The sequence below is a fragment of the Eleutherodactylus coqui genome, chromosome 2 (genome assembly GCF_035609145.1).
Source record: "Eleutherodactylus coqui strain aEleCoq1 chromosome 2, aEleCoq1.hap1, whole genome shotgun sequence".
In the NCBI taxonomy this organism is placed as follows: Eukaryota; Metazoa; Chordata; class Amphibia; order Anura; family Eleutherodactylidae; genus Eleutherodactylus; species Eleutherodactylus coqui.
In genome coordinates this window covers 6648530-6662953 of record NC_089838.1, presented here as the reverse complement: position 1 = coordinate 6662953, position 14424 = coordinate 6648530, and the positions used below count along the sequence as shown (strand labels likewise).

At 46.1% G+C, this 14424-nt stretch overlaps 1 protein-coding gene across 1 annotated transcript in view; it reads left to right on the top strand.

Moving 5' to 3' along the window:
• Positions 1–14424, top strand: part of BICD1 (BICD cargo adaptor 1) — a 191255-nt gene that overhangs the window by 122494 nt on the left and 54337 nt on the right. The window contains exon 4 of the mRNA XM_066590227.1: positions 12212–12646. Coding sequence (XP_066446324.1) covers positions 12212–12646 — 435 coding nt within the window. The remainder of the gene's footprint in view (positions 1–12211; positions 12647–14424) is intronic.

Here is a 14424-nt window from a genome sequence, read left to right as displayed (position 1 = left end):
CCTGATGTGGGCGTTTAATGAGCACCAATCATTACGGGCCAATTCATACTACATGGAGGATGGCTCATATGATCGTCCACCATTCACTTCCATCATTACTCACACGGGGTGATGTGCCTCAGGGAGCGATGGATTTTTCTGGCTGCACAAAAGATGCATTCAGGCGACAAATGAGCGTCTGCTCAGTCGTTGGCCAATCGCTGCTCTGTTCATACAGTACAATGATCTGGTGAATGAGGGTTCTAATGAAAGCTTGTTCACAATCATTGGCCAGTGTAAAGGGCTTGTAAGATGGAAAATCTCCAACTTAAAGGGGTTGTCCAGTTGTAAGCTATTAATGGCCTAATCTCAGGATCGGTCATCAATAATGGGGGTCTATTGTCAGGGACCTCCACCATATTAGCTGTTCTCGAAGCACTGAGCTGATTTCTGCAGGAAGCAGACAGCCCTGTTATCACTGTAGTGGCCAAGCTTGGTATTGCAGGCATTGAAATGAATGGGAACTTGGCCTGCAATGACAAGCCAGCCCACTAGAGTTGGAATGGAGCTGTCTGCTTACTTTAAAAATCAGCACTATGCTGACCCAGAGAACAGCTGATTAACAGGGATGCCGGGTGACAGACCCCCACCAATCTACTATTGATCAATTATCCCGAGGGATAGGCTATTAATAGTTTTCAACTGGGCAACCCCTTTAAAGGGAACTTGTCAGCACGTTCGAGCCTTATAAACTACATTATGGGGCACAAGGGTGAGGGAATGGGGGTCCAAAAGCTGTGTCTAATGCTCACCAGGTCCCACATTCCAGCTCTGTGCCCCAAGAAATCTGAATGCACATGCATCACGACTCTTTTTAGATATCTCTGTGCGCAAGCTATCCCATAGAGATCAATGAGAGACCGCACACACAGAGCCGTCTGAAAGGAGTCAGTCTGTGTTTGTGTGCTGATTTCTCGAGGGCGCATCTCTGGTAATGGGGGAACTGGTGAGTCTGACATACAGCCTCCCATTCCCTTACCGTAATGTAGTTTATGGGGCTCAAACATGCTGACAGGTTCCCTATGCAAATAAGGAAGATGGGACAATACCTCTGCAGCACCACCTATTGGATGGCAGCATTCCTTCAAATCAATGTACGACTTTTTAACAAGTCTGTAAGGCAATGATTGGGAATAGGAAACCAAGATAGAAATCCATACACAGACAGCTGTTTCGGGGTGTTTGCCCGTCATCAGCGTGCAAGAGGTTTCTGACTTGGCGGGTGAGAGGCCTGAGATATGGGTTAACAGGGGTGTCATCTCTCCATAAGGAGTGCACCCACAAAGTGTGGGGAGACACCTAGGGGGCGAGTGGCTCAGAAGATGGCATCATCTCTCCCTAAGGAGAGCACCCAGAAGGGGTGTGAGAAGACACCTGAGAGGTAAGTGAGGAGACATATGGCCATGCATGCTAATTTGGGTAATTTATGCAAATAAGGAAGATGGAACAATACCTCTGCAGCGCCACCTATTGGATGCCATCCCTTGACCCACTTACCCCATAGGTGTCTCCACACACTTTTTGGTTGCTCTCCTTCAGGAGAGATGACACCAATCTTGACCCACGACAGGTTTGCATTAAAGACATACTGTATTTCCTCTTGTTCCATCATGGCCAAGATGAGACTAACTTTCTGTACACCGCAGCCAGGGGGGAGTGAAAGCGCAGAAACAATCAAGCGGGCTGTGCTGCACTGCTTCTGTAACTGCCATAGAAGGCAATGTATAGTACCCAGAAATAGGTGTTTGGTACCCCAAAGTCATACACACCTGACTACATGTGATATGTTAAAATCTTGTTTAAGGTTATATTATAGATGGCAGCGAGTTATTCTAGAACATTCTACAGCATCCCAGAGGGTTAACAATGTGACAGTTTACCTTCACCAGCTCAGCCTGTGGGAGGAGCCGAGGTGACATAAGGTAGTGGCACATATAGCACACCTGAGGCTGGAGAACTGTGTACTCTGAAACACTAATTACTTTACTGGAAACTATACTGATTTTCTTGGAACGGAAAGACAGTGCAAGAAAGACCGTTGAATTAAACGTGCGTCATTACCAAACAGTGATCCGGGCACACAAGACTGCTGGCTGAACTAAAAAGGCACGGCACGGAGAAACAAGCAATGAGATCCCAACTGACTAGTGAAATACCTTTTGTGAAGTCTGGGATTGTGCGCAGTCCCGTAAAAGAAACATATGGATCTCCGAAGAACAGTCCTGGGGAAGGTCCTTCTAATCTGCCGAGTGACAGCTGCTCATCCAGCACGGCCATGCAAGGCCCTTGAACATGCAGTATTATTTCGGGGGGGCCATGGTTCCCCGGTTGCAAAAAACATGCAGACAGACAGAAAAAATTAAGGGAAAAGATGCAAGCGACATTCTAACTGTACCATCACCGTCGAGTAGAATGCGGAAGTACTCATCGGACAACTGGGAAGAGCAGACCAGATGTTGGTTCAGCACCAGTGTCCACCGAAGGTTAGATAGCAACTTGCGGAAATTTATTTGGGACTGCAATATTTAAAAAAAAGTAGGCAGTCTGTCTGTATTCTGCCTGTGCAAAAAGCAGCAAGATAGCAGCAGCATATCCAACCAGAACAGCTCAGTGAATACATGCTGTACCAGAACCAAGCTCATAACGCAAATATAGCACCAGAACCAAGCTCAGTACATAAATACAGCATGAACCAAGCTCAGTACATAAATACTGAACCAGAACCAAGCTCAGTACATAAATACAGCATGAACCAAGCTCAGTACATAAATACTGAACCAGAACCAAGCTCAGTACATAAATACTGAACCAGAACCAAGCTCAGTACATAGGTACAATACCACAAGCAAGCTCATAACCTAAATAATATGGCAGTAGTCAAAGACTACTACCATACAAAAAGTCAAAAGATTCCTTGAATCTGCAGAATATTATTGACTCCTTATAAATAACTTTTCCCAAATTGCAGCATCTCTATAACAGTTTTTTCGGGGACAAACAGTATGCTGCTAAAGAAAACTCCCTTTCTCTGAGCTGAAGCTCATGAGGCCTCGTTTCCAACTTAACCCTTTGCAATTCAATTTTGGATTCAGGGTTTCCTAGGGTTCTTTCTCTTTCTGCCATTATACAATGCCGCCATCTGCTGGCTAGAGCCAGTACTGCGGTATGTGACATGCCGGAGAGGCCCTCCGACAACAGAGCTGCTGGCAATATACAGTAAGAATAACCTGCCGGACGTCTTTTGACATCAGAGCTGCACGGGCTTCAATCAGAATGTAGGAAGACGTCAGACAGCGGATGGGAAAAGGTTAAACAGATGCTGACTAAACCCCTGAGTTAGCATACCCAGACAATAGCAGCCCTTTCTGCTTATAAACCTGCAAGAAGGGCTTGGGTGCCATGCTTGCTCAAGTACAAGTCGGGAAAAAGAAACATTTGCAAGTCAAGCTCTTAGACTCACAAAAAGAAACAAAGAAGTTGGAATTTCCCGCAGTTGTGTGGGCCGTTACTGAGAGGTTCAATAACTATCCTGCAGCCACTTCCTTTGTAGCATTCACTGCTAATAACCCACTTAAACACCACTAAACTTATAGCCTTAGAGCTGAGATGGACCTCCCAATTGGCCATGTTCAAATCCACCATCAAATCCAGAGGATACTGGGAATGCAGTTGTATTGTCCCAGTTGCCTACCAAAGAAGATGGAAGAAGACTGAGAAAAAGTGGAAATGTCTGCCTTCTATTTGTGAGTCATGAGTGAAGATGCCTTGTGACGAGAGATACCCGGCTCCCATCCATGCAGGAAACACACAATCCACTGTTGGATAAAATCCAATGCACTCTGATACAGAAAGATAGTACAGCATTGGAACTCAACAAGAGCCAAGCAGCAGAGCCAAGGTCTGGAGACAAAGAAAACGGCTGCTAGCGGATAAAGGTCGGCTGGTGAGACACAACATAGATCCCATCAGTCTCCAACGTGTGAACCAGATTGTGGGACCCTGACAAGATGCCAGGACTAGAGGCCTACCATGACTAGTTAGGTCACGTTGGGAACCTAAAGACCAAAGCCACAATTAGGAGAGATAGTTGTAACTTGGAATGCGAAATAGTAGAGAGAGTGTCCTTCTACCCTGAGCCGAGGAGAACTACCTAAATCAGAAAGCACCGCTGTATCCCATTATTAGCTACAGGCCTTTAGAATTGGTTGCTATTAATCACATGAAGTTAGAGTCCTTCTCCAGCAGAACCAGACTCACTTATAGGCTGACCAAAGTTGATCATTACGCGAAGTTTGTGGTGGCCATGTCTGTGAAAGACATAGGCCGGCTTCACAGTTTTGTTTCATCGCTCCACAGAACAGAATCCCAAAACTTCTGTGGCTTATTTGTATAGTTTTGAGAATATTGGAACTGACTTTTCTTGTGCTTTTGAGTCAGTAGAGGTGTTTCGTCTTGGAGTCAAAGCATGAAGGCCTTCAATATTTAGTATGTACCTGTGTCTGCTACCACCAAATCTTGCTGCAGGTCTTTTGCAGTCTCAGGGGTTTTTGACCAGCAGCTTCTTCAGGAGTCTGATGACAGCCCGTGGTAGCTGCCTCTTTCTGTCACTTCCTGGTAGTGTAGCAGCCAATGTTCCTTTAACTTTGATCTTGCAAACTGCTTCTGTCTGTATCTCTAGGAATATTCAGTGTCTTTACTATCTCTTCATACCTTTTTTCCTTGTTTTCTCTTCATATTTTGGACCAGTCTCTTCACTTAGCTATATTTCTAACATCACAGTCAACAACTCCCCCCCCCCCCCCCCCCCTCACCAGGCCAGGCATTTGATGTGTTTTATCTCAAGCACACCTGATATAACCAACAAAGTCCTTCACTGGTTGCATCAGGTGTGCTTGAGACAACACCTGATCTGTAAATGTGTGCTCTTAGGAGAGATTCTATTTAGGTGGTAAATAATTCTGGGACTGCAGTCGTCATTAAAATCGGCATTTTATGGTGAGTTTAGAAAAACCACTTGTTAGATTCGGGGGCGTACCTAAAGGCTCAGGGGCCCGGCTGCAAAAGTTCAGCTTGGCCCCCTGCCTCCATCTGTACCCATAGTCATACTTAAACCGTACTGCATACAGTTGCAAAGCAAATTTACATACATGAACTAGCTCCTTGGCATGACTCATTTCCTGGACTACGGTAACTTATAACCTGGGTATCACATGTATATAACTATATATGTACAGCTGGTATAAGTTATACCAGCTATACATATTGAAGTACATACAGTACTTACCACCGTGTACTCCTCCTGCACTCTCCTCCTCCGGTCTCCGACACTCTCTGTGCACCGGACCAATCATGTGGCCAACAGTGCACTGACAGACTGCAGTTGTGACCAATCACAACTGCTGCCTCTCATTGGAAGGGAGGAGCTTGCAGCTGGGGAGTCTGTAGCCTGTAGTTGGCTGCCGGCTCCCCAGTAACTGCCCTCCCCTTCTCTGGGGCCATCCACAGTTGGCCTGCGAGCTGCGGCAGTGAGATTGCATATGGCAGGGGGCGTGCGGGCTGCAGACGTGGGATTTTATATGGCAGGGGGGCGCAGCGGTGTGATTGCCCATGGCAGCAGGGAGGTGGGCTCCCGTTTGCTAAGTGGCCAGGTAACAATTGCGACCCCTAGTGGTGAGCCAATGGTTAGAGTCTGGTCTGAACCATCCTTTTAAAGTATATCTATATGAGAAATCATTAAGAAGTTTGTACAAAGCAAACAGAATAATAAATAAGTGTTTGACAAGACCGGCATGTATCTACTCGTCACTCATGTAGTTGTGGGAAATATCAAAACTTGGCGTATCAAACCGGTAATACCGTTCGTTGTCCAACCCAGCAGCTGCAGCTTCCCATGATAAGCCAAGTACAAAACTCTCTTTTCCTAGAAATTTTTCCAAAATCTACTCAGTAAAATTTTATCCAGAAAATAAGTAGGGCCGGTCTCACACGACTGGAACGGACCTGCGGATTCTGCGATCGCCATCTGCGCGGACGATCCGCGGTAATACGCAGGTATTGAAAGGCAATGTAGTATTGAATTTTCCTTCCGTGCCATCCACGTCATGTGAATGGCACGGGTACGGAAGTGAGCCCACGCCATGCTGCAACTGGCAGTCAGCCTCCTGCTGCAACAGCGGGGATCAATAAGAACACCGATCCCCGTTGTTAACCCTTTACATTCCATGATCAATGTACACTGCGGCATGCAAAGGGTTCACAGAGGACAATGGTGTATGGGCCTGTAATTGCTATATTGAGCGATAATGCATTGCTTTACAGAAGTACTGCAATGCATTATCATAGCGATCAGAGCTTTTATGGTTCAAGTCCCCCAGAGGGACCTAAAAAATGAAAAGAAAAGAAAACTTTGTTTGTATAAAAAAATGTAAAAAATTTTACTAAAAACCCACATATTTCATTGTATCCGTAACGACCTGTACAAGAAATTGAACACACTATTTATCCTGCATGGCAGAACAAAGTTGTTTTTTTTTCATTTTGTTTCCCCCCAAAAAAGCCATAAAAGTGATCAAAAAAGCTGTATGTACCTCAAAATGGTACCAATAAAAACTACAGCTCATCATGCAAAAAACAAGAGTGCCCTCCATGAAAAAATAAAAAATATGGGCCTTTGAATGCAACAATGTAATAAAGAAAAAATAATATTCCCCCCCAAAAAGTTTTTATTGTGCAAAAGTAGAAAAACCTGAATAAACCAACCTGCTGAAAAACGTATCATGTCCAGTCATTTAAGGGCTTATTTACATGGCATATATCAGCCGGCGTTTTCACTCCCCCCCCCCCCCCCGATATACCCTTCCATCTAAGTAGTTCCCCTCTTCCCTCCAAATCACCAGCTCTCTGCCTCTCTTCTCCACTCAGGCATGGGAGTGGGAGGTGTAATGGGAGGTGCAATGGGAGGAGGTGTCCTGCCCACTCCCATTGCTGGCTCTAGACAAGGGGCGGCGAGGGGGAGCCTAGCTCCACCCCTGGTCCCGCCTACTCCAATTGAAAACTGTTAAGAGCGGAGGAGAGAAGCAGACAGCCCGTGAGTGGGAGAGAAGGGCGGAACTGCTTAGACGGAAGCGTATATCGGCCAGCCGTGAAAACGCCGGCTGATATACGCTCGTGGGAATAAGACCAAACGCTGTAACATAAAAATAATGTCAGAATTTGTTTTTTTCTACCCCCCAAATAAGTTAATAAAAGTTTTATAATACATTATATGTATGCAGAAATGGTACCAATAAAGACTATAGTTTGCCATGCAAAAAACAAGCCCTCATACGGCCGCGTCTGCGGTAAAGTCAAAAAGTTATGGCTTATGAAAAGTTGAGATGAAAATTCCCCGTAAATTGTTGTCTCCTTAAGGCCAAAATAGACTGTCAGTAAGGGGTTAAAGAATACCTGACTGCTCTAACAGGTGAACTATTTAAATTGTTCTTGCTTGATTGTTTTTTCAGCTAAGAGCTCATCAACTTTGCACCTAATTTGCAATCAGGGTTGAGATATTTTGATTGCAATTCTATTTTTATGCAAATGTTTTCTTTTATTGTTCTCTCTATGTGGCACCTAGAAGTAGATGTCCGACGTCCCGAAGTCCTACACACCGCATTATATGTGACTGTAGTATATTGGTGTAATATTCTACACCGTCGAGTCACATTATTATGACCACCTCCTGCACTCGATGTTGGCAGCATATAGCCCATGAAGGAAGTGAGGTGGGCTTGGTGGGTATATAAGTGGTGGGATTGGCCGTCTGCTCACAGATCACTCCTTGTTGTCAGCGGTACAAGATACGATTTATCAGAGTTAGGGCTCCCACCCACTGGCATTTTTTTCTCCACTGCGATGCGATTCTAAAGTTAAAGTCTCGCATCGCAGTGCGAGAAAAACGCAGGCAGATATGCCAAAATCGCTGGGATATCGCTGCGACATTGCCAGTCTTTTCAATGGGGCCAGCGGCAGCAGCGCTAGCCCCATTGAAAAGATATGGAGAATGCCGCTGACTTCTGCCACAGCTGTGACAACTGTGACAGCTGTGGCAGGAGTTTCCTTCATCCCCACGGTCCCCGCGGGGATGAAGGAACCCAGCTGGGGCAGAAGTCAGCGGCATGCTATCCCATTGCTTTCAATGAAAGCAGTGGTTTCTGACAAGCCCTGCAGAATGATTATCAGAGAAGAGCTTGAAATATGAGCCCTTCCCCGATAATCATAAAAAAGTGGTTAAAAAAATAATAATAAAAAAGTTACTCACCTCTCCTGCTGTCAGTCGCGTCCTCCGGCTGGCTCCCTGGCACTGCTACTGAGCTCTTTCAGCAGACGGGGATTTAAAAATCCCCGCCTCCTGAAAGGGCTGTGCAGATTGGCTGAGGGCTCAGCCAATGGCAGATACTGTAGCTCTTAGCTATTCATTCATGAATAGCTAAGATATTGCTATTCATGAATGAATAGCTAAGAGCTATCTGCCATTGGCTGAGCGCTCAGCCAATAGCTAAGCAGTAGCTGCTATTGGCTGAGCCCTCAGCCAATCTGCACAGCCCTTTTAGGAGGCGGGGATTTTTATATCCCCGTCTGCTGAAAGAGCTCAGTAGCAGTGCCGAGGAGCCAGCCGGAGGAAGCAGCTGACAGCAGGAGAGGTGAGTAACTTTTAATTATTTTTTTAACCACTTTTTTATGATTATCGGGAAAGGACTCATATTTCAAGCCCTTCTCCGATAATCATTCTGCAGGGCTTGTCAGAAACCACTGCTTTCAATGGGATCGGCAACAGTGACGATCCCATTGAAAGCAATGGGATAGCGTGCTGCTGACGTCTGCCACAGCTGTCACAGCTGTGGCAGAAGTCAGCGGCATTCTCCATATCTTTTCAATGGGGCTAGCGCTGCTGTCGCTGGCCCCATTGAAAGGACTGTCGCAGCGATGTCGCAGCGATATCGCTGCGATTTTCTCGCACTGCTCTGCGGGAGTTCTCACTTACTCTCGCAGCGCAGTGGAGAAAAAAACGCTAGTGGGTGGGAGCCCTTACAAAAAAGGATGATTATATTGGCTATAGGGTCAAGGGTGGCGGTATTGTGAGTGGACAGATCACACCAACGGGAATAACCGATGTGGAGACTGCAGAGCACCACGTGCCACGCATGAGTACCAGCTGCACTAGGGCAACCAATATGCTACAGTGGAGCGGCTCACCGCGAAAATGAACCAGGAGGCTACCAGATGTGTGTCTGAAATAATAGTAAGCCTACCGCGTATGGGGCTCCAAAGCAGACGGATGTTCATTGTACCTGCGCTAGCAAAGAAGAGGCTTTAATTTGCAGTATCCTATTTGGACCACCACTGATTGGCAAAAGGCTGCCTTCTCCGATGAGTCATGTTTTCTACTCCATCGAACAGATAGATGTTGGCGTGTCAGGCAAGAAATACCATAGAACACCCTGCCGCCATTGCTGGAAGAACACAAGCTGGTGGCAGCAGCGTTATGGTCTAAGGAATTTTCCGTGGCGTTCTCTGTGCCGCTCATCCATGTGGAAGGCACTTTGAGCCAATCTGGTTATGAACCCATCCTGGCAGATCACTTACACCCATGCATGCTGATTGTCTTCCCTGGAGATGATGGGATCTTCCAGCAAGACAATGCTACATGTCATAAGGCTATAAATGTCTAACAGTGGTTGCAAGAGCACGACCAAGACTTCCAAGTACTTCCCTGGCCACCTAATTTCCCAGACTTGAATCCAATTGATCATCAATGGGACCACTGACATAGTCGTGTTTGCTCTACGGATACTCCCCACGTGCCCTCCAGCATCTGCGGGAGGCACTGCAGCCAACATGACTCAAGCTACTCAAGACAACCTACCAGCTCCTTATTGAGTGACCCCCAGCCTGTCTGGCTGCTGTCCGCGCAGCACACGGCGGTTACTCTGGATATTAGCTGGTGGTCGTAATAATGTGACTCAACTCTGTATACGACGTTCTATTATTTAATGTATTATAGGTGGTGGCGGGTTCTCCTAGAATATTCTACAGCATTCTAGAAGGTTAATTTGACAGTTTACACTAGCTCAGAGTGAGGCTGGGGGAGGAGCCGGGGTGACATAAGGTAACAACATGAAAAGATCACCTGAGGCTAGAAAACTGGTTTTCTTGGAATGGGAAGCCTGTTCTTACAAACGACCTTTGAAGTTCAGGTGCGTCATTGCTAATCCCTGGACCGGCGCAGGGCGGATTGCTGAATTTAAAGAGTGTGCTGCTCTGAGAGATGAGCAGAGTGAAAGGCAGAACCGGCACCTCAGAGGAGTTTGCGTAGTTAGAGAGGGGCGAGCTGCCAGCTCTCTAGTACAGAGTCATTTGACAAGTCTTGGATTGTCTGAGGCCTGGAGAGGAGCCAAGGTGAAATAAGGTAATGGCAGGTGCAGAATACCTGAGGCCGGAGGAGTGAGCCGTGAGAATAGGAGAACGTAGAAGCGTATAAGAAAGCGGCAGCCGCTAGAAATAAGAAGAAAGCAGAAATGTAAAAAAACCCTCACTGTAAGCTACATTCACACAGACAAGCGCGATATCGGGCCGAGATACCTGCCTTCCCTGTTTCTTTGAAGGGGTATTCGGGGCATTTACTCTTGATCACCTATACTCCCGATAGGTCAGCACTAGTTGATCGCCAGGGTTCACCACTTGGGATCCCTGCCAATTAGGGAATCCTCTGGCCAGTTGTCAGAGTTAGACGTCATCATCAGCTGTCAGGGCTGAAAGTGTAATAGATGGCTTCATTCTCATTGAAATCAATGGAAGAGATCCCTACTATTACACTTCCGCAATATTAACCAGACGTGTACTAGAAGGCATCATTCCCATTGATTTCAATGAGAGTGAAGCCTTCTATTATACTTTTGGGCCTGATGATGACGTCCAGTGGCCCGGAGGATCAGCTGGACAACGGGAGTCCCGAGGAGTAGAATCCTACCGATTAACTATTGATGACCGATCCTGAGGATCGCCTATCGGTAGTAATAGCCTCCAATATCCCTTTAATCATTTGGAGTTATACACTGCCCCCAACGCTACTTATGCCAGAGGACAGTAACCAGCGCATTGCACCCTAACGTCATCCCCATTACTTCACTGTATGATCGCCCAGCTTGAGGTGTGATGTATTCAGTATCGGCCGCATTGGGACAGGCAACCAGCCACCGGAAGCATTTTCCCGATTCTGGCATATTACAAATGTGGGTTATGGAGTCAGCGGAGCACGGCGAGACACTGTGTGTTGTTTCTGTAATTCAAGAGCTGCTGAAACAATGTGGATGCTTCAGTTCTATGGCAGTTATGGAAACGGTGCAAAAGAGCCCACTCGCCTGTCTCCATCATTCTCAATAGCCATCGCACACAGCTGGTCGGGGTTGGAAATAGGTGGGGGTTGACAAAGGTTTGATCAGCATCTATTAGACTTTTATCATGTGGAAATGCCATAAAAGTAATGGGCATACTCCTTTAGGCCATGTTCGCATGACGCATATTTGCCATGGATGAGATTTTCAAAATATTGTCTTCACGATATGGAAACAAATCGCACCAATTTGTGGCAAATCCTCCCCGTGTGGACGTGGCCTTAGAGGGTGTGATCACGTGCCAGATTTTTAAAGCGTTTCCAAATTTGTTGATGGTGGAGACATACCGACATCATCATGCTCCATTTGTCAATTTGCAGCTTGTACTATATGCCACATTTTACATAGATATTCTTTGTAATATCCTTAGTGTTCTGTACTGATTATGGGCTTAATACCGGATATCTCTAGTGGTCTAAAGTAGTAAAGGCGTTAACTCTGGACATAAAGTTCATTTGACACAAATTAAGTATATGTCCACCGCCAATATTTTAGCAATAACTAAATTGATTGATGTGCAAGAGGTAGTGTTAGTGGGGTTGGAGTTGGTGGGGTTAGAGTTAGTCAGGTTGGGGTTAGGGTTAGTTGGGTTAGGGTCAGTAGAGTTGGGGTTTAGGATTACGAGGTCATCTTCACTTGTTCAATCAGGGGTGAATGATCTTCACTTGATCCAAATCATCTATCTGCCATGATCTAATGTCTGTAATCTGACTTTTGATTTCTTCTTTTGACCATTGTAGGTGGAATATGAAGGCCTGAAACACGAGATAAAGCGATTTGAGGAGGAGACGGTTCTGCTCAACAGTCAACTGGAAGACGCCATTCGGTTGAAGGAAATTGCTGAACATCAGCTGGAGGAAGCCCTGGACACCTTGAAAAACGAGAGGGAACAGAAAAATAATCTGCGGAAAGAACTGTCCCAATACATGAATATCAATGACAGCATGTATAATAACCACATTAACATAGCGGTGGATGGGCTGAAATTCTCCGAGGACGGAGAGTCCAACAATGAGGACAAGATGAATGGTCACATCCATCCTCCTCTCGTCAAACTGAATGGTGACTATCGGACTCCTGCAGTTCGGAAGGGGGAGTCGCTGCATCCGGTGTCCGATCTTTTCAGCGAGCTGAATATTTCGGAAATGCAAAAACTCAAGCAGCAGCTTATTCAGGTAGGTCAACAAAGTCACATGATGACAGTGAGGTCACATAAACTTAGTGATGTCATACAACCATGCATTTGTTCTGCATTTAAAGGGGTTTTACCAAAATTAGAAGTTATTCCCTATCCAAAGGAGTCCCGTTCCCAAGACCGCCACTAATCATCAAGTTATCCCTTATCCTGTAGATAGGGGATAACTGTTAAACAACTCTTTAAAAGGATTCTACAGGAAAGGAACATGGCTTCTTTCTTCCATGATCAGCGCCACCATTGTAGGTTTGTCTAGTGCTGCAGCTCATCCCTATTCATCTCAAAAAAGCTGAGCTGCAATACCAAGCAGAACCCATCGTCAGGAGTGGCGCTGTTTCTGGAAGAAAGCAGCCATGTTTTCTAACCATGACTAAACCTTCAATGTTGTGTTCCATGACAATTGTTAGGCAGTACTACTATGGTTTATGGGGACTCTGTCACGGAACCAGACCGGTCTAAGGCCTTCTGCCCTGGAACATAATAGTACTTTGAAGTAAATGGGTCAATATACTTGTTATTGTCTTATATTGTCATAAAGGCCCGTCCATTAAAGGGGTTTTCTGGGAATTTACTATTGATGACCTATACTTAGAGTAGGTCATCCACAGTTGTTCGGAGGGATCTGCCACTCAGGATCTCCACCGGTCAACTGATCCTCTGACCCACTGTCAGTGCAGCTAAACCGGACAGGCTTGGAACTGGAAGTGTAATTTCAATGGTAGTGAAGCGGCATGGGGGGGGGGGGAGAGTGAGAAGCGGCATGTAGAGAAAGGGAGATGGTGGAGAGGGAAGCGACATGGAGAGACAGGGAGAGGAGGTGAGGGATAAAGAAGCAGCATGGAGGGAGAGAAAAGCAGCATGGAGAGAAAGGGAGAGGCTGGAGAGAAAGTGGGGAAAAGACAAACGGCATGAAGGGAGATGGTGGGAGAGGGAGAAAAAGGGGAGAGAGAAGCGGTATGAAAAGAGAGGGAGGAGAGAAGTGGCATGAATAGAGAGGGAGAGAGAAAGGGGGAAAGAGACAAGCGGCATGGAGGAAGATGGTGGGAGAGGGAGAAAAGGGGGAGAGAAAAGCAGTATGAAAAGAGAGAAGGGGAGAGAGAAACGGCATGTAGAGGGGGGGAGAGGGAGAGAGAAGGGGCATGTAGAGAAAGGGAGAGGGAGAGAGAAGCGGCATGGGGAGTGAGAATGAGGGAGAGGGGGAGATCCACAACCACCATTTTCCCAAACATTTTATGCTTGTATAGTGAACATCGGGTCAATTGAGTTTAATAAAGTAACCTAACTGGAAATTTCCTCTGCCAAACAGAGACGTTTTGGCACAAGGTCAGATATTGTAATCCTTTTTCTTCACTGTATTCGAGAGCGAAAAAACCTGAAGGAAAACCACATATACAGAACATACAATGCTCAGACTTGATCTCATGACCCCAGTGTTACAAGACAACAGTGCTAACCATTGAGCCACCATTCTTTCCTTATAAACCTTAAACTCCATTACATCCCTTAAAAAACTATTTCATGTAGACTGAAAAGTCTTTTCTGAGCAAAAACTATTGATGATCTATCCTCAGGATAGCTCAATAGTTAATCGCCGGGGACTCGCTGCTCAGGATTAATGAGCTGATCACCCGGCCCGCTATCCATGCAGTGGGTGGGACATTATCATAGGGGGTGGCCGCAGAAGTGCCCTAGCTTTGAAAGCAATGGGAGCTTAAGTGGGTACTGAAGCGCTTCCATGTAGGTCATGGGTGTCAGAGG